We start from the raw sequence: 20,522 nt of genomic DNA on the forward strand, positions 1-20,522 counted from the left end.
GTGAGCTGTCCCTGGGGGAGGAAGAGAAATGTCTCCCCTGGGGGAGGGGCTGATGGTGGCACCTGCCGTCGTTCATTCACTTCATGGTGTCTTGGGATTTACTGACATTTACCCCAAGCTTGGTTAAATGGATTTATAGAGAATTAACTAATTCTCACAAAATGGAAACATGATTAAAAAGATTTCTACAAAGAACTGGACTTGAGTTCTTACTAAAAGTTCAAGTATAAGAAAAGAAAAGAGAGAGCTGACATTTCTCAACTTCTGGTACAAGCTTCACATTCATCATGGGGTAAAAATGATGATGATCTAGTAAGATCTGACAAGGTCAGACAAGAAATGGAAATTCACGGGAGGACTATTTGCAATGTGGATTTCCATCCACTATTATTTATAATTAACTTTGAGCTACATGTATATTTGCTTTGAGATTGGCCAACAATTGAGCGAAACTATTACAATTAACATAACATTAAAATAGTTTTTTATTTCTAAATTTCTATTTTGTAGATATTATATATTTTATATATTTATATATGTTATAATTATAGACTACTATAACTATATATTAATATTAATGTATTAATATACATAAGTAATTGTGTGTGTGTGTGCTTAAAAACTTTTAATGATACAATCAAAATCTTTAAAGACTACTGGCTTAAGAGATGGCATATGGATGAAATCTGACCTCAATATCTTTATCATTATCTTTATTAAGTAATTGAAAGCTAGAATCATCATTTCATAATACCCTTACACATAGAATAGCAATTATACTGGAAAGTGGGTTATTAATAAATAGTTATATCTAGAGCACCAGGATTTTACAATTTGGGAAGCAGCACACCACTAGGGCAAGTTAGTCAACCTATTGCGCCCAAGTTTCTTCACTGTAAAAAAAAGATAATACTAGTACTTATTACATAGGGATATTTTCAGGATTAAATGAGATACTATACATAAGAATTTAGACCAGTGCCTGGCATTTAGTAAGTGCTCAGTGAGTGTTAACTAACACTAACCTGTAGTTAAATTGGGGAAAACAAACACAAAAACAAAACTAGCCTTGCTACCTACTGCCGCTTGCTGGCCAACATGGGTTGGTACACTGCAATCTACACAGGGAAGCTGAACGTAAATGCTTGGAGTAAGGAAAGATTTTCAGTGTTGAAGGAAACAATGCTTAAGCTGGGTGCATTGGCTCACGCCTATAGTCCTAGCACTCTGGGAGGCCGAAGTGGGCGGATTGCTGAGGTCAGGAGTTCAAAACCAGCCTGAGCGAGACCCCGTCTCTCCCAAAAATAGAAAGAAATTAGTTGACCAACTAAAAATATATATACAAAAAATTAGCCGGGCATGGTGAAGCATGCCCATAGTTCCAGCTACTCGGGAGGCTGAGGCAGTAGGATCACTGAGCCCAGGAGATTGAGGTTGCTGTGAGCCAGGCTGATGCCACAGCACTCACTCTAGCCTGGGCAAGAAAGTGAGACTCTGTCTCAAAAAAAAAGGAAACAATGCTTAACCTCTGAAGATTTTTGCAAAATAGTATTGAGAAAAATTAATTGTCATGAAATTAAGCAATTAGTGAGGAATATAGGAAAATAAATCAAATATCTTTTTAATTAATTAATATATTTTAGATGTTTAAAAATTTTTAAAGCAGGACATTTTAAATGGTAGTGTTCTCCAGTAGAGCCTTTGAAAATTTATGGTGCAATAGAGCATGATTTGCCAATAAAGCAACTTGCTCCCTGAAATGACCAAATATGTATTTCAAGTTCTGCCTTAACGTTTGGGGGTGGGAGGAGGTATGATCTTGCTATGTGCAGATTATGTAACGACAATACTATTGCATAGTTGGTGCTCACTCTATGGCAAGTGCTTTCCACATCACCTTTTTTCTTTTTCTAACATGAAAATATTCAAACATATACAAAGAATTGATAGAATAATATAATGAACATCCACATACATATCACTCCGTTTAACATTTAACATTTTCTGTATTTTTATTTCTAAATTATTTTAAAATATAAGTATCAAATATTTCACCCCTAAATACACTGAATGCATGTCTAAAAATAGAGACATTTTTCTCTATAAGCACAATACCATTATCACACCTAATAACAATTATCTAATATCCTCTAATACCCCAGTCCAAATTCAAATTTCTTTCAATAGTCCCCAAGATATCTTTTATATCTTCTCTATTTAACCAGAATCAACTGAGGAGAAACCACGCATTTGGTTATTATGTCTCCTTAATTTCTTTTAATCTATTTATAGAACAGCCCTTCCTCAGTATGCCTGTAAAAAAAAAAAATGACACAGACTTATTTAAAGAGACTGAGACATTTGTTCAGTAGGATGTCCCACCATTTGTTCTGGGTTTTTCTGATTGTTTCTTCCTGATGTCATTTTATTCTTCTATCCTTGTAGTTCCTGAGACAGGAAGATAGATTTAAAAGCATGATTATGTTGAGGTTAAAGATTTTTGGAAACAATTCTTCATAGATGATGCTGGAGCTTCATCTTGCATCACATTGGGAGATACTTAATATCAGGTTTGTATACTTTTAGTGGTGATTAAGATTGATTTGGGTTAAGGTGGGAGGGGTAAGATTTTCCTGTGTGGTTACATTTTTAACCTGATGACCAGCAGCAATCCCTAGGGGATAATTTGGCACCAACTGAATATCCTGTTTTCTAACACCTTTTCACCAAACGGTTACTTTGATGATCCTGGCATTAATTAGTTCATTAGATGCTACAAAAATAGTGATTTTTTTTCCTAATTCTATCATTCATTTTACATTATTTAGCTGGTATACTTTTGTAAAGAGAACTGTGTCCTCATCAGCTGGTGCTATTTGGATACCCTGAAATACAACTGCTACTAGAAAGGCAGAATAAATGTTTAATTTATTTTCTTAAGTTACTACTTTCCAGAGTAAAGAGTTGGTGTAGTAGTCACCACCAATAGTGTGGCAAATGAGATTTAAAACAAAAAATTTTTTTTTAAAATTTGGATTACCCTTTTTGGGGAAATGACTTTTTTATGTTTAATGTCTTCAATCATTTTGCATTGTGCAGACATTGTTATTTTTGATGCTCAAATTATTCTAATTCTGGCCAGTGGGCGATACTTTGATCTGTCTCCCGTGTCCTTTTGAAAGGATCTTGTTTTTCTAGGTTTGCGTCCTGACTTTCTGGCACAAAATATTCCAGTCTGTCCTTATTCATTCTCGCCTCCTGACCTGGCACCAGCCCTGGTACTTTTTAGAAGGAGTAGTATTTAGAGATCAGCATCTGGGCGACAAGGATAAGCACTGCTGCTTGGCCCTGAGTTCATATTCCTATTTACACCCCCAAGTTAACAATATAAGGTCGTTTATTTGTGATCATGAACTCGTATTACACTCTCTATTTAAAAGGAGGAAACGGAGACCAGAGGTGCCCAAGGGTGGATTTGAACCCGCGCACGTTACTTCCGTCGGGGAAGGGAGCCCCAGGAATTCAGAGGGGCTTCTGCAGAAGCCGAAGAGTCCTCAGAAAAGGTGTCAGGTTGATGATCAGATCTGGGGGTGTGGAAACCAGCAGGTGGGGGGAACAGACCCGTCCCGACCGACTCCTTTGACAGGGAAGGGCAGGACGGGGCGAATTACTGGGTGAGGGGGGAACCGTTCCGGGCGTAGTCAACGCTGCTGTTTCGCCTCAGATCTGACCAGAGCTCCCTAAATCGCAGAAACCACCAAAGACCCACACGCGCGCAGTCCAAAGGGCAGAAACCAGCCGTCACAGCAACCTCAGTCAAAGCCCACCCACTGGACCTGACCCACTGCCGCGTAGTACCCGCCCACCAGCCAATCAGGGGGAGCCGCGAGCAAGGGGGCGGGACATCAGAGCAGCGTGTTCAATGAGGAATCAGCCCGGGTTTGCCTCAGGACAAAGAGTTTCAAAGTCTCAGCGGAGGAGATAGTGAGGCTTGGCCAATCAAAGGGGGCGACTCACGTCGATGGGTGCTGGCAGCCAATCAGAAGAGCGCTGGCTCTCGACTGGCCCGGCCCACGCTTCCCGCCGGTCCTCTAACCCCGAGGCGCCGGTGCGGCTGTCACTGGGCCGCGCTCGCAGTCCGCTCCTCACACCTGTGCTACAGACCCCAGGGCTGTGCGGGACATGGCGAACTCGAACTTCGAGGACGGCCGAGGCCAGGAGGAGGAGACTTTTTTGTACTTCGCCTACGGCAGCAACCTGCTGACGGAGAGGATCCACCTCCGAAACCCCTCGGCCGCGTTCTGCTGCGTGGCCCGCCTGAAGGTGAGCGCCCCGGGCCGGCGCCTGCGGCGTCGCGCCCGATGTACACGCGAGGGCCGGGATTCCCAGAAGTCACTTCCTCGGGGGCACGCGTGGGCGGAACGGGCCAGGAACGCAGTTCTTCCAGGGGAGAGCACACCAGGGTTCTCGGTGCTATGGCTTCTGCCTCCTGGGCGAGTCCACCACCTCCACTGCCCTCACTTCCCCATTCCTGACCCCTGCCGAACTGTGCTACCCGGCCTGGCCACGGTGCCCTCCCGCGCTTTCCGCTTCCTGACGTGTCCACCTGCGGCTCGTTCGGCACAGATGTGGCCGCCTCTGTCTTGTCCACTAACTGAGGGGCATCCTCACAGGCCCCTGGTACATCTGAGAAGCCTTCTCCGACCCGAGTCAGAGAATTAGTTGCTTTCTGTTCTGTAGATACCTTTGTTACAGGGCTTGTCACCTGGCATTGTAAAACTCCGTTTACCTGTCTTTCACTCCTGATCTGGGAGGTCCCGAAAGCTGGAACCGTGTCTTATCCATAGTAACCGCAGTGTGTAGTTACATCAGGCGGCCGGATGAGCCATAACCAGCCATAAATCGTCGCTCTTCGGTCCCATACATTCATTCGCTTAGTGCATATTCTTCTGGCACGTAACACCGAGGATACAAAGACGATTGAGTAAAGTTGCTGTTTTGAGGCCCTCCCAGTCTATAGAAGAGATGTGCAGACGGATTATGTACAAAACCTTTTGACAGCGTTGAACTAGACAAACATGATCTCTGCTAACCTCGTCAGAGTTCTTAGTTGCAAGCAACAGAAACTGGCTGATTTAAGCAGAAAAAAAGAATGTATTGAAAGCTTATTGGATAGCTCACAGAATGACCAGGAAGGCAGGAGTACAAAGCTGACAAAACAGGCAGGCATAAAGGGAGGCGCAGCAACCGTAGCACAGCCAGCATCGCACAACAGAACCAGCCCACGGAGCCTCTGTTGCACCACTGTTGAACCTGGTAAACATCGATGCTGTATTGTGCATGACCAGCACACCTGTGCTAGACTCTGCCTGCCACCGTACTATATACCTGCAGTTCCTGAAACCTAGATGTGTCTGCTACCACCAAGGTGGAGTCCCTGCTGTCCTTGGGCATTAGCTTCTAATTCAAAGCCCACAGGGACCTGATTGGCTAAGTCTTGGCCATGTACCCATGTCCTGACTGCAAACAAGAATGAACTTCTTGACTTTGAAGCTTCAAAAATGGGTGTGAGGCTCTGGTACTCCCTATCCCCAAACTAGTAAGGTAGAGAATTTCCCAAATGTAGAAAGAGAGTTCAAATGCTTATAGTCAGGGCAGGGGGAAGAGATAGCACAAAATGACTATTTAGCTACAGGTATGGTCATTTTTAAAAAGGAGCTATGCAAGGTGCAATGGGGTATATGACCCAGGGACCTGACCCAACCCCACCCCACCCCTGCTGAAAATGTGACTTTTAAGCTGAGACCTGAATAACTGGTGAGTAAACAGGGAATAGCATCTGCAAAGGATCTGAGGAAAGAAGCTGGATCTTCTAGCCATTGTGGAAAGGGGATGTGGCATGAAGACTGGAGAGATAGGAAAGGGCCACATCTTACAGGACCACAGAGGCCAAATAAGACTTTGGACTTTAACTCAAAAGCAATGAGAAGACCCATTGCAGAATTGAAGCAAATATCAGATGTACATCTCCGAAAGCTCATTCTGGTAACTATGGAAAATGGATTTGGAAGGGGGCAAGAGTGTATGTGGGGAGCCCAGTTAGGAAGCTTTTGCAACAATTCATGTTAAAGATAAATGGCCCTTATACTAGGTGGTGGCAGGGATGGGTGGATGGATTTGAGAGATATTTAGGAGGTACCATTGTGAAAACTTGGTGGTTAAGTGTGAAGGCAATCAAGGATGACTCACGTTTTTGGCACGAGGTAGATGATGGTAATGTCTACAGAGAGAAGAAGCGAATCCAGTTTTAGAGGGAAAAATTGTAAGTTCACTTTGAAGATCCTGAATTTGAAATGCTTGCTAGATAGTCAAGTGAACAGAAAAGTATTAGTGAACATTTATTAAGTACTTACTGTGTGCTAGGCCCTGTTCTAATAAGCACTTTTGAAGCTCAGAAGAGAAATCTGGGCTGGTTTAAAGATGATTGGAGTATTAGATGGTATTTGAAGCCATTCAAGGCAAAATGAGATTGTCTTGGGCAAATTGCAAAATGAATAGAGAAAATGGCCCAGACTGAGCCCTGAGAAACCAACATTTTAAGATAAGATAGCAGGGGTGGGAGTTGGCAAAAGAAATTGAGATCAGGCAACAGCCTGAAAGTCAGGAAAGAGGTGGACCAAGAGAGAGTAGTAATCTATGTCACCAGCAGCTGAGAAGTGGAGCAGGATAAGGAATGAGAATTGGCTGTTGACTTTAGCAAGAGACAACCAGTCCCTGGTGTGGGTTGTAACTTTATCAGATCTACTGTTCTGCCAGGGAAACTTGGTCCTAGAACATCCAATATGCTCACTGAAAGTAGTGGTAAAGCAAACCAACTTTATTCCTGAATATCTGACAAGGTTTTTGAGAAGATATAAGTGACAGGGATAAAATGTAAACCTGGAAAGGACCTTAGAGTTATCATTTAGTCCAACTTTTTTTTTATTTTACTAGTAAGGAAACTAAGATCCAAAAAGATGGAAAGCTTCCTAGACCAAACAAACAAGCCAAGTAAGGATTTTTAGTATTCCCCGGGATTAACTCTATCCCCTATTGCCCACCTCTGTGAGGAAAGAAGCTAAACTAGAAACCTGGTTCCATTACTCATTAGTTTTGAGACCTTTATGCAAGTTGCTTAATCTTTCTAAGCCTCTTTTTCTTGCTGTAAAATGGGTATAATAAAGTTTCTAGTAGGATAAAAAGAGATAGTCCATATAACACTAATAGCACAGTGTATCACACCCAATCATTTTTCAGTAAGTGTTAGCTGCTCTTATTATTGTAGGTAAATTAGTACAATTCATGAATATTAATGTTCATGATATACAAATCATCTATTCTCAAATGCCAGCTCCCTTAGGGCAAATATGGTGATATATGCTGATAGGATACTCTACAGACATAAGAGTAGAGAGAATATTATAATCCCCATATAGCCATCACTCAGCTTGTCTCTGAGTAAAAATATGCATATGTAAGAAGACTAAGAAGTAATTTGCAAAAATGAAAGCAATTGTGTTAAGGAATTGGGGTTATGGGATTTTTTTTTGCCTTAAGCCTTTTGTTTTTATTAAGATGTCTGTACATATTCACTGTTTGTTTCACTTTAAAGAAAAATATTTAAAAATACATAGTCCTTGAGATCTGGGTCCTTGTTTGTTTAATTCTGTATTTTCTACAGCTTCTTATGTGTGGAAGGAACTCACAGTTTATTGAATGTTTTAATTGCATGGAGTTCAAGGTAAATTCTTTTTGAGGAGAGAAATTGGGGTTCAAGTGGATATTGATCATATCACTTTGATTTCCTTTGTAGGATTTTAAACTTGACTTTGGCAATTCCCAAGGCAAAACAAGTCCAACTTGGCATGGAGGTATAGCCACCATTTTTCAAAGTCCTGGCGATGAAGTGTGGGGAATAGTATGGAAAATGAACAAAAGCAATTTAAATTCTCTGGATGAGTAGGTAGCTTCTAATTATAAGTTAAAAAATAACTAATTCAGAAAGTGGATTATATGCAAGGATGTGTATATGTGTATCAGTTTTTCAAAACCATATATTCTTTACACTTTAGAATCAACATAAAAGGTATAATCATGTGAGTTTGCTAAAAAGTCTAGAAAGGTTACACTTTCTAATTGAGATTTGGGAGAATGTTTTTACTCTCTTATGTAAAAGATCAAAGTCCTTAATTTTTGTTTTATCTGTCTTTTACAAAAATTTCTCTTTATAGTTTCATATTGGTAAAAGGCATAAAGATTTTTGTAATTGTTACATATTTTTATTGATTTTAAAAACACTTTAAGTTTTTAAAGAACAATTATTTAAGATGGCAGTTGGATCAGTAAATAAGTAATAATTTGTAAAGGCATTTAATAACATGTTAGAGATGCATTGATACTTTTTATATCTAGGACTCTCAGAGTTGTTTGGCAGAGTATTTCCTACACAGAAAGTTGGTAGAAAAGAGAAGGCCTTGAGAAAAGCAGATGCCTGATATTTTTATGTCACTTGTGAACAAGAACGAACCATCGTCTCTACTTTTCTCTGGGTGGATATTCTCTTGCTGTCAGAACACACAGTCTATTTTTGTAGCCTGAAGAACAATGTTTCAGGGTATAAAGATGAAAGTAACTATATTGAAGCATGTTTTCTGACAGGATGGAGAGTTGTGTTAGGAATATACCAAGTAATATTAAGTCTCAGACTTTCTAATTGAAATGCTAAGCTTACATTTGATGTGGTAGTATTTTTATGTTTTACTATATCCCAAAATACAAAGGAAGCAAGTATGTCCATATATAGTTAGATTTTTTAATCCTATACCTCCTTTACCTGACTAAAAGACCTTACCCAGTAAACTAAATTGGCTAGGTCAAATATGGTTAAAATTGGGCTGTTCTGGTTTCAGGCAAGAAGGGGTTAAAAGTGGAACATATGTTGTAATAGAAGTTAAGGTTACAACTCAAGAAGGAAGAGAAATAACCTGTCGAAGTTATCTGATGACAAATTATGAGAGTGCTCCCCCATCACCCCAATATAAAAAGGTAAGCTATTTGCAAAGACTTTCTGGGATTACTTTTTTTTTTGAGACAGAGTCTCGCTTGTTGCCCAGGCTAGAGTGAGTGCCGTGGCATCAGCCTAGCTCACAGCAACCTCAAACTCCTGGGCTCAAGTAATCCTTCTGCCTCAGCCTCCCGAGTAGCTGGTACTACAGGCATGCGCCACCATGCCCGGCTAATTTTTTTTATATATATTTATATTAGTTGGCCAATTAATTTCTTTCTATTTTTATAGTAGAGACGGGGTCTTGCTCTTGCTCAGGCTAGTTTCTAACTCCTGACCTCGAGCAATCCGCCCGCCTCAGCCTCCCAGAGTGCTAGGATTACAGGCGTGAGCCACCGCGTAATCCCGGTTTGGGATTACTTTTTAATTTTCACTGAGATAAGATAAAGAGTATCTCATTTCTAAAAGGCTTTGTATGTTTTAAATTCCACATGGCTAAATCATTCTAATCAAAATGTTTTTAAGTACAGAAACAACAGGTATTTACCTAAAGTACAAATTCAACAAAAATTGTTCAGATTTATCTGTAATGATAGAATTATATTAATAAAACTTTGTTTATTAAAAAAAAAAACTTTGAGAGAATAAGCATGGGGACTCACACCTATAATCCCATTATTTTGGGAGGCTGAGGCAGGAGGATTGCTTGAACCCAGGAGTTCAAGGTTACAGTGAGCTATGATCACACCACTGTTCTCCAGCCTGAGCAATATGACCCTGTCTCTTAAAAAAAAAAAAAAAAAAAAAAAACTTAAAAAAAAGCTTTTAGAAATTTACATGAATCAGAATTCTAGTCATGTATTTTCTTTCTTAAAGTAGAAAAGAACAAATATAAGTGTATGTTTAATAGACTTAGTCTATATATATGCTTTTATGATATTTTCTTTTCCATAAACAGTATTTTAAGAATATCAAAATTCACTTTTATGGGGAAGAAATATATTTCCTACTGCTGAAATGTTTTCCATCCCTAGATGGAGAAAGACAAGTCACACTGCCTTTCAGAATCAGGGAAACCACTCCTGCAAGCACAAGACAAGAACGTGGGATAGAGACCCCGACATCCCTTCTCAGAAACCCAAACTAGGTACTTGTCAGGCCCAATCAGGACATGGCACCTATATTGGGTAACCCAGTTCCTGGGCCTAATCTGGAATTTTTTGGTATAAATCCTAGAGAAATTAGCCTGGTATAGATCTTGAAAGTGCCACTTGAACCCAGCTGCCATTTATTCCTCCATATCTGATTCAGAGCAAGAGCAGAATCGAGGATTAAAACCAAAACTGTCCCTATAAACTTTAAATTTTTTTAAAGACTGATGTTTTTCTTAAAAGGTCATGTAAAATTTTACATAATAAGATGTTTTTGTCTTTAATATAAAAATATTTTGAATATTATTGAGTAAAATTGATATTCCATGAGGATGCTTTATGTGGCTTTGAAAACTCCCTAAGCATTCATGCTCAGTATGAGAGGAAAGACTGTATTTTGTTCTATAATTGTTTGTTCTGGAGTTAATATGTGAAAGCTAATATTTCAGACTCTGACAATGCCAATAAAACTGTGGTATGCTAAATTGTTTTATCCATTCCTAATTTGTTTTATCTATTTCTAGGTTATTTGCATGGGTGCAAAAGAAAATGGTTTGCCACTGGAGTACCAAGAGAAGTTAAAAACAATACAACCAAATGACTATAAAGGAAAGGTCTCAGAAGAAATTGAAGATATTATCAAAAAGAGGGAAACACAAACTCATTAGAACACAACAGAGTTTATCTAAGGATATTCTTTTTCTGTGCTAATATACAATATTTTTAACTTTTGAGAACAGGGACGGGGATATCTCCATGTTTAATCCATTTTCATCAGCGCTCTGAAGGGCCCTCTCACTTGGGTAATTCCTTGTTTCCAGACTATAAAAGGAAACTGGATTAGGAGTTAGACAATTAAAAAGGGGGCTATGAGGCCCTGGAATGTGTGACAAATTGATGTGGGCATACCTTCTCCAAACACTAAAGCTATTTTCTTGAGTTGATCTTAAGTGTCTTCTTGCTCTCTGGCAAAGGGTAGACTTGCAGCTTGCTTGATGATGTTGCTGGTGAATTGCTCTGCATGGAGTTTTTTTTTTAACATATATATATTTTTAAATTTAACTTTTTTCTTGATATGAATGTTTGAGCTAATGGGATTTTTTTTATCAGCTTAATAAGAGTAAACAAACTACAGAGATGGTTGATAATAAAATCTTGAAAATTGGAAAGATGGTATACTGTTTTTAGAGGAATAAATGTATTTGTGATTTAACCTGTTTTCCCTACTAAAGTACTCTATTTCATTATGTTGTTAGACCCAAATCATGACACATACAGGGTCCGGTCTTAGCCATATAGAGTCTATACTAGACTAGTATTGTATAGACTCTAGAGCCAAATAGCCTATGATCAATTAATTGTCAGTGCCACCAATTTCTAACTGTGAGACTTTGGGTTATTTGTTTCTCATGCCTCAGTTTTCTCAACTGTAAGGTAAGGATAATTAAAACACCTATATCTTAGGATTGTTTTGAAGATGAAATAAAATATATGTAATGAGCTTAGAACAGAATGTGGCACAATATAAGTATTAACAATCATTATTGTTTTTATTGAAGAATTAAGTTTATACAGGGTCATCCTTGGAATAGAATTTTAAAGTAGAAGAGTCAAAATTATGAAGGGAAAATTGGAGGGAGAGGCAGCTGAAGTTTGATTCTTGGCTTGTCAAGAAATGGTAGACTTCTTAAATTTACTTACTGAATAAATGGAGGAAAGAAGAGTCATGAATAAAGCAATACTGGCTCTCAAAAATTCACTTATGTCTCTATGAAATGCAATGAGCTGTACCTTCCAAACTGCAATGTGAGTGAACTAGCTACAGGAGCATAAAATAAAAATTTGTTTTGTTCTCTTGGGAAAAATGACAGAACAAGTTTTCAGGCTACAGTTGCAATTCCGTAGTGAGGCTGAGCCATCCAGGGGTGGGGAACCTGCGATATCAAGGCCACATGTGGCTCTCCAGATCCTCAAATATGGCCCCCTCGACCAAATCCAAACTTCACAGGACAAATCCCTTTATTAAAAGGGATTCTTTATTAAAGGATTTGGCCCATGTTTCATAGCTGCCACAACTCACCATTTTCCTATACCCTCTAATATTCTAGTTTTCTCCTAGTTCTTAACTCCTGAGAAAGACCAAGTTTGTTTTTCTTATGTCTTTCTAGAACCCACTTATGGTCATTTAGTGAGCAAGGCACAGTTTTGCTGTAGGTACTAAGAATAGAATATTATTCTAATCTCTCATTTAACTAAAATGACAACTCTTAAGGAATTTAAAATGTTAACAATAAAAATCTTCACGTCTGTCCTTTTAACAAAAATCTGGTAATCATGAGGAATACTATTTTTCTAGTTTTCAAGGTAATACTTGAAATACAGATAACATATGTAAGGAGTTTCCCTTTCTACTCCTTGAATTTGGCCCTTGAAACCACAATACTATCAGATCCTAGATAAACTATAACAAACATAGTTTTTGAAAAAGCATTTCTGGACTTGCAATAAAATGAGGAAAATCTTCAAGGTGAACCAAACCCTTCCCCACAAAAAGAAAGAAGGAAGATGAACTGTGAGCTGAAAGGACAAACAGTACTGGTAAGCAAATGATCCTGATGTCTCTGGGTATAAATGCCAATTATAGCCCTAGAATTGGACTACTAACCCTGGAGCCTCCTGCTGTAGGACAGGAAAACTGAACTTGAGAATTCTGTCTGAAGCCAGGACCCTTGAAGAGGACTAAAACAGCCCCCAGTTGGTACCCTGCAGTGGTTCCCAGCAAAAACAGAAGCAAATCCTCTCTGGAGAAAGCAATCCTAATATAAAAGGTCCTCAGGATTTCCCTTAAAAATTTAAAAGATATGCCGGGCGCGGTGGCTCATGCCTATAATCCTAGCACTCTGGGAGGCTGAGGCGGGCGGATTGCTCGAGGTCAGGAGTTCGAAACCAGCCTGAGCAAGAGTGAGACCCCGTCTCTACTATAAATAGAAAGAAATTAATTGGCCAACTAATATATATATATAAAATTAGCTGGGCATGGTGGCGCATGCCTGTAGTCTCAGCTACTCGGGAGGCTGAGGCAGAAGGATTGCTTGAGCCCAGGAGATTGAGGTTGCTGTGAGCCAGGCTGACGCCACGGCACTCACTCTAGCCTGGTCAACAAGCAAGACTCTGTCTCAAAAAAAAAAAAAAAAAAATTTAAAAGATAATAAGGAAGACAATGTATCATGAGTGAGAACAGAAAAAAATTTTAATGTATCTCAGGAAGAAGGTGCATAAAAATTAAAATATAAATAAATAAATAAATAAAAACCAAATTTAGACCCCCAAAGTTTTAAGATACTGAAATTATCCAAAAGAATACAAAATAAATATGTATGGAGACTTTGACTTCTGTGAAGGTGGAGTAGACATATGTTTCCCTATTCCTCTAGTTAAGTACAATTAAAATCCCTGAACATTATGTATAAAATAAACAGAAGAAGACTAAAAGGTGGAGAGAGGACAGGCCAGCCCAGGACTCAGGACCCAAGGCACAATATGGTGTTGAATTCTCTGGGTTTTCTTTTGCCTCATACATCTTATACTTGTAGTTGAAGAAGCTAACAACTTGAAAGCACCAGTGAGCATAGGCACATATACACAAAACAAAAAAAGCCAACTTTCTCTAGTGAAAGGACCAGGGCAGTTTGGCAAGACAGAAAACTTTTAAAGAATAAATGCTGTCCTCTAGTTACACCACAGAAAAAATTGTTGACCCTTACCTCTACTCATGCCAGCAAAAGCCAAGAGGGGAGCCTAGACTTCCACACTCACCAAGCTGCAACAAGGCACCCTAACCCCACAGTAGTGTCAAAAAAAGGCCAAGTAGGGAGACTCCTGGTAGTAACAAGCCTCATTTCCTCACGCTGTCAGTGGAAACTATGTGGGAAGCCTAGACTTAAACCCTATCTTGCAGCAATGGTGCCCTTTGTCCTTTCTACTGGGGTGGTATCAGAGGCCAAGTGGAATATCAGGACTTTCACTATTTCCCAGTGGTAACCAAGCCACCCGTCCCTGTGGTGTCAGTGGAGGCCATGTGGGGAGCAGTAACAAGGCAATCCCACTTCTACCAGCCAAAGAGATATCAGTGGAAACCTAATGGAGAATTATTAAATACAACTCCTACCCCACCCCCTGCTTTCAGCAGTAACAAGGTGCACGCCCTCCTTGGGTGACAACAGAGACTACATAGGGGACTGAACTTCTACACCTACTTGGCAGTATTGTGGCAGGGCCTGTCACTTTCCCCTGCTGAAGTGGTTTCAGAGTAAGCCAGCTCAAACAGAAAGTTTAAATAAGATTTAAAGTCTTATACTCTCCAAAATGTTCAGATTTCACTAGAAAAATCACTCATTCCAATAACCAGGAGAATCTCACTAAATATAAAAAGACAATCAATAGATGTCAAATCTGAGATGACAGATATATTAGAGTTATCTGACAAAGATTTTAAAGCAGCCATCATAAAAATGCTTCATTGAGCAATTAATAACATGCCTGAAATAAATGAAAATATGGAAAGTCTCAGGAAAGAAATAGAAGAGATAAAGAAGAACCAAATGGAAATTTTCTAACTGAAAAACACAATGACTGAAATTAAAGACTCAATAAATGGGCTCCACAGCAGAATAAAGGAGACAAAGGAAAGAATCCATGAAATGGAAGATAGAACAATGGAAATTACCCATTCCAAACAACAGAGAGAACACAGACTGCATAAAAACAAAAACAAAACAAAAAAACCCCAAAAATATAGACCTGTGGGACTATAATAGAAGATCTAACACTTGTGTCATGGTAGTCTCAAGAGGAGAAGAGAAAGGGCAGGTTGAAGTAATGACTAAAACATCCCAAATATGGCAAAAGACATAAACCTAGAGATTCAAGAAACTGAGTGAACCCCAAACATAAACTTAAAGAAATCCGCACCAATACACATGACAGGCAAACTTACAAAAACTAAAGGTAAAGAAAAATTCTTGAGAGCAGAAAGATATAACTCCTTACCTATGGGAGGAAAACAATTCAGACAACAACAGATTTCTTATCATAACCATGGAGGCCTGAAAGAAATGGAACATTTTCAGGTGCTGAAAGAAAATAACTGTCAACCCAGAATCCAGATAAAATAGCCTTTGAGAATGAAGGGGAAATCAAGACATTCTCAGATGAAGGAAAATGAAGAAAATTTGTTGCCAGCAGCCTTACCCTAAAAGAATGATTGAAAGAAGTTCTCTAAACAGAAAGGAAATGATAAAAATAGGAACCTTAGAAAATCAGAAAGGAAAAAATATCATGGTAAGCAAAAATATGATGTTCTTTGTCTTGCATTTCCTTAATTATGTTTGATTATTGAAGCAGAAATTATAACACTGCCTTATGTGGTTTTAAATATATGTAGAGGTAATATTTAAAATAATTACAAAAAGAAAATAAAGGGAGGTAAGGTTTCTATACTTTATTTGAACTGGTAAAATGATGACACCAGTAGACTGAACAATTATGTATATCTAGTTGCTAGAGCAACCACTAAAAAAGGTATACAAGAGATACACTCAAAGCACCACAAATAAATCAAAATAGAATTCCAAAAAAATGATCAAGTAATTTCAAAGTTCAAGTATGTTCAAGTAACATTCAAAAAAATGTTCAAGAAGGCAGGAAAAAGACAACAGAGAAATGAAAAACAGAAAAAACAGAAAACAAAAAATGAAATGGCAGACTTAAGCCCTAACATAGTAATAATTACATTAAATATAAATGGTCTAAATATGCAAACTGAAAGAAATTGGTAGAGTGGATTAAAAACATGACCTAACATTATGCTGGCTACAAGAAACTTATTTGAAATATAATAATATAAGCAGTTTGAAAGTAAAATGATGGAAAAAGATATATGATGCAAACAATCAAAGGAAAAAATAAGTGGCTATATTAATACTAAATAAATTGATTTCATGGCTTGGTGCAGTGGCTCATGCATGTAATCCTAGTACTCTGGTAGGCCAAGGCGGGAGGAGCTATTGAGCTCAGGAGTTTGAGACCAGAGTGAGACCCGTCTCTACTAAAAAAATAGAAAGAAATTAGCTGGACAACTAAAAATACATAGAAAAAAATTAGCTGGGCATGGTGGCGCATGCCTGTAGTCCAAGCTACTCTGGAGGCTGAGGCAGGAGGATTGCTTGAGCCCAGGAGTTTGAGGTTGCTGTAAGCTAGGCTGACGAGGCTGATGCCATAGCACTCGAGCATGGGCAACAGAGCGAGACTCTGTCTCAAATAAATACATTGATATCTGAACAAAGAAAATTACTACAGACAGAGAGGGGCATGGGGTAGCTCTTACCAATTCATTTTATGAAGCCAATACTACCTAATACCCAAACCAGACAAAGACAATACAATAAATAAATAAGCCTACAGACCAAGATCATTCATTAATACAGATGCAAAAATCCTTAACAAGATATTAGCAAAGAATTCAGCAGGACATAAAAAGAATTACATACTATGATCAAGTGGAGTTCATTCCACAGCTGCAATGTTGATTCAATATTGAAAATCAAAGTAAGCCAATGTATTAATAAGCTAAAGAAAAAAAGTTATATGATTGTGTCAATTGATGCAGAAAAAGCATTTGGCACAATTCATCCATTTGTGATAAATATTCTCAGAAAAATAGGAATAGAGGAGAACTTTAACAACTTGATTAAGAGAATCTACAAAATAGCTACAGGTAACATTAAACTTAATAGTAAAAGACTGAATGTTTTCTCCCTAACATTAGGAACAAGGCAAGGATATCTGCTCTCACCTATCTTATTCAAAATAGTGCTGGAAGTTCTAACAATGCCATAAAGCAAGAAAAGAAAAGGAAACTTATATAAATCAGAAAGGAATTAATGAAACCATCCCTATATACAAAGGACATGATTATCTGTATAGAAAATCCCAAGGAATATAAACCAAAAATCTAGAACCAATAAGTTAATCAGCAAAGTCACAGAATAAAACGGAAACATACAAAAATCAGTTATACACCTATATGCTAGAAATGGACATTGAAATTAAAAATGCAATACCATTTACAATTGCTTCTTTTAACTGTAAATTTATTTGAGTTGAAATTTATGTAACAAAATATCACCATTTTAAAGTGAACAATATAGTGACATTTAATTCATTCACAAGGTATGTACCCATTACCTCTATCTACTACAAAAATATTTTCATCATTCCCAAGGAAAACTACATACTCATTAAGCAGGCACTGCTCATTTCTCCCTTCTTTAAGCCCCTGGTAACCACCAATCAGCTTTCTGTCTATATGGATTTAGGTATCTGTATAATTAATATAAATGGAACCATAAAATATGTGACCTTTTGTATGGCTTCTCTCACTTAGTTTAATGTCTTCGAAGTTCATCCACACTGTAGCATGTATCAGTATTTCATTCCTTTTTAGGGTTGAATAATATTCTGTCATGTGAGTATACCACAATTTGTTTATCCATTCATCCAGTGATGGACATTTGGAATATTTTCACCCTTTGGCCATTGTGAATAGTGCTATTATGAACATTTGTGTACACATGTTTGAGTATCTCTTTTCAATTATTATGGGGTCATACCTAGCTCATATGGTAATTCTATATTTAACTTTTTGAGGAATCCCCAAACTGTTTCCCATATAGGCTGAACCATTTTACATTCCTATCAGCACTATATACAATCACTTAAAAAAAAAAAAAAGGAAATACTTAAGTGTAATTTTTATAAAACATGTGCAGGACTCGTAAGCTGACAACTATAAAACACTGATAAAAGAAATCAAAGAAAATCTAAATAAATGGAAAGGCATACAATGTTCATGGATTGGAAGATTCAACTTCCAATAGTAAAGATGTCAATTCTCCCCTAAATTAATATAAAAGTTTAACAAAATTTCTATCAAAATCCCAGCATGATTATTTTTCTAAAATTTATATGGAAAATCAAGGGAACTAGCGTAGGTAAAACAATTTTGAAAAATAAGAATATAATGAGAGGAATTACTCTACCCAATTTTTAGACTGTGTATATTTTCCCAAGGGATAGATACATAGATCAATGGAACAGAACAGAGGACTCAGAAATAGACCAACACAAATATACCCAACTGATTTTTGGCAAAGATGCAAAGGTAGTTTAACAGACGAATTAGCCTTTTCAATGAATGTTATTGAAGCAGCTATTGGATATCCATAGGCAAAAGAAAAAAAAAAAAGCAGAAAATTAACCTGACCCCTAAGTATCACACATTATATAAAAAAATTACCTCAAAGTGGATCATGGGCTTAAATGTCTGACATACAATTATAAAAATTTTAGGTTAAAAAGAAAAAACATAGTAAAAAAATCTTTGTGATCTACGGCTTGTCAAAGAGTTCTTAGCTATGACACCAAAAGCATGGTCCATAAAAGGAAGAAATGATAAATTGGATTTCATCAAAATTAAAAACCTTTGCTCTGGTAAAGACCCTAATAAAAGAATAAAAGGACAAGCTAGGGATGGGAGAAAATATTTGCAAATCAAATATAGAATTCAAAAGTCAACAGCTACAAAGCAAACAATTTAATTAGAAAACAAAGAAGAGACACGAAGATACATTTCACCCAAGAGGAGATATAGATGGCAAACAAGTACGTGAAAAGATGTTCAACATTAATAGCAAAGTAAAACCCCAATTACATATCACTAGTACTATACATCTATCACAATTGCTAAAATAAAAAATTGTTACAGCATCAAATGCTGGTGAGCATGTTATGAAACTGGATTACTCATACATTGCTAGTAGGAATGTAAAATGGTACAGTTACTGCGGAAAATAGTTTGGCAGTTTCTTAAGAAACTGACCTAGCAGTTGAACTCCTGGGAATTTATCTCAGGGAAATGAAAACTTAATGTTCAACATAAACTGGTACATGAATGTGTATATAGCAGCTTTATTTATAATAGCCCCAAACTGGAAACAACCCAGATGCCCTTCAACACGTGAATGCTTAAACAAACTGTGGTAATCTATACCATGCAATACTACTTAGTAATAAAAAGGAAAGAAATATTGATACACGCAACAACGTGCATAAATCTTCAGGGAATTATGCTGAGTGAAAAAAATCTAGCCCAAAATGTTATATAATGTCTGATTCGATTTACATAACATTCATGAAAGGAAAAATTATAGAAATGGATAACAGATTAGTGGTTTTCAGAGGTTAAGGAGGGGGTAAGGTGGTATAAAGGGCAGCATGAGGGATCTTTGTGGTGATGGAGATGGTTTGTATCTTGACTGTATTAATGTTCATGTTCTAGTTGTAATATTATACTATAGCTTTACAAGATGTTACCATTAAAATTGGATTAAGGGTACATGGATCTCTCTGCATTATTTCTTACAACTGGATGTGAATTTACAGTGATCTCAAAATAAAAAGTTTAAAAACAAACCCAAAATAACTGTGTATAAAATATTTTCTAAATGATGCAATCACCAAAGATCAGGAGAGTATTAGAAATGATCAAGAAAACTACAAATAGAACCCCCCAAATTTTAATATATTATTGTTAAAATCAAGAACTTAAATAGTATATTAGTTTCCCATTGTTACTATACCAAACTATTACAAATTTAGTGTCCTAAAATAACACAATGTATTATCTTACGGTTCTGGAAGTCAGAATTCCAAAACGGGTCTCACTGGGCTAAAATCAAAGTGTCAGGATTGCATTCCTTCTGGAGGGCCTACGGAAGAGTCCATTTCCTTGCCTTTCGCAGCTTCTAGAAGCTACCTGCATTCTATGGCTTATAGTCCCATCCCTCTATCTTCAAAGCCAGCAATACAGACCCTCTCAGGCTGGTATCTCTCTTTCTCTTCTGCCTACTTCCTCCACTTATTAGGACCCTTGTGATTACATTGGGCCCACCTGGGGAATCCAGGATACGTTCCCTATCTCGAGCTCAGCTAATTAGCAACTTTAAACTCATCTGTAACCTAAGTTCTCCCTTGTCATAGTCACAGGTTCCAGGTTTAGGACATGGATATCATTGGGTGACTGCTAATCTGCCTGCTGTAGGTGGGTTAAAAAGCAAATTAACCTAACAACCACTGAGTGGTCTTAAGTTCTTCTACAAACTCTTAAAAATGGAAATAAGGTTGATGGAAAATAAACATGAGTTTCTAAAAAAAAAAAAACAAATTAACCATCTACAAAGTAATTATTGAGTCAAAAGACAGAACTGAAG

The 20,522-nt window shown here is 37.7% G+C and overlaps 1 protein-coding gene across 4 annotated transcripts; it reads left to right on the plus strand.

Moving 5' to 3' along the window:
• Positions 1 to 4,092: 4,092 nt before the first annotated feature.
• GGCT (gamma-glutamylcyclotransferase) lies at positions 4,093 to 11,413 on the plus strand. Of its 4 annotated transcripts, XM_012735864.3 has the most exons (5): positions 4,093 to 4,323; positions 7,853 to 7,998; positions 8,949 to 9,084; positions 10,078 to 10,190; positions 10,719 to 10,850. In XM_012735864.3, the coding sequence occupies exons 1-4, from the start codon at positions 4,183 to 4,185 to the stop codon at positions 10,153 to 10,155; spliced, it is 501 nt and encodes a 166-aa protein (XP_012591318.2). In that variant the 5' UTR covers positions 4,093 to 4,182; the 3' UTR covers positions 10,156 to 10,190; positions 10,719 to 10,850. The 4 variants fall into 4 exon arrangements, with proteins under 4 accessions (XP_012591318.2, XP_012591319.2, XP_020145485.1 ...); XM_012735865.3 differs by lacking the exon at positions 10,078 to 10,190 and having other exon boundaries at positions 10,719 to 11,413; XM_020289896.2 differs by lacking the exon at positions 8,949 to 9,084 and having other exon boundaries at positions 10,078 to 10,230; positions 10,719 to 11,413.
• Positions 11,414 to 20,522: the final 9,109 nt, after the last annotated feature.

This window comes from Microcebus murinus, chromosome 9 (genome assembly GCF_040939455.1).
Source record: "Microcebus murinus isolate Inina chromosome 9, M.murinus_Inina_mat1.0, whole genome shotgun sequence".
NCBI lineage: Eukaryota > Metazoa > Chordata > Mammalia > Primates > Cheirogaleidae > Microcebus > Microcebus murinus.

Coding starts and splice junctions, on each gene's coding strand:
- GGCT (XM_012735865.3), top strand. CDS start 4,183: ATGGCGAACTCGAACTTCGAGGACGGCCGAGGCCAGGAGGAGGAGACT. Junction 4,324..7,852: donor GCTGCGTGGCCCGCCTGAAG/GTGAGCGCCCCG, acceptor TTTCCTTTGTAG/GATTTTAAACTTGACTTTGG. Junction 7,999..8,948: donor AATTTAAATTCTCTGGATGA/GTAGGTAGCTTC, acceptor TTCTGGTTTCAG/GCAAGAAGGGGTTAAAAGTG.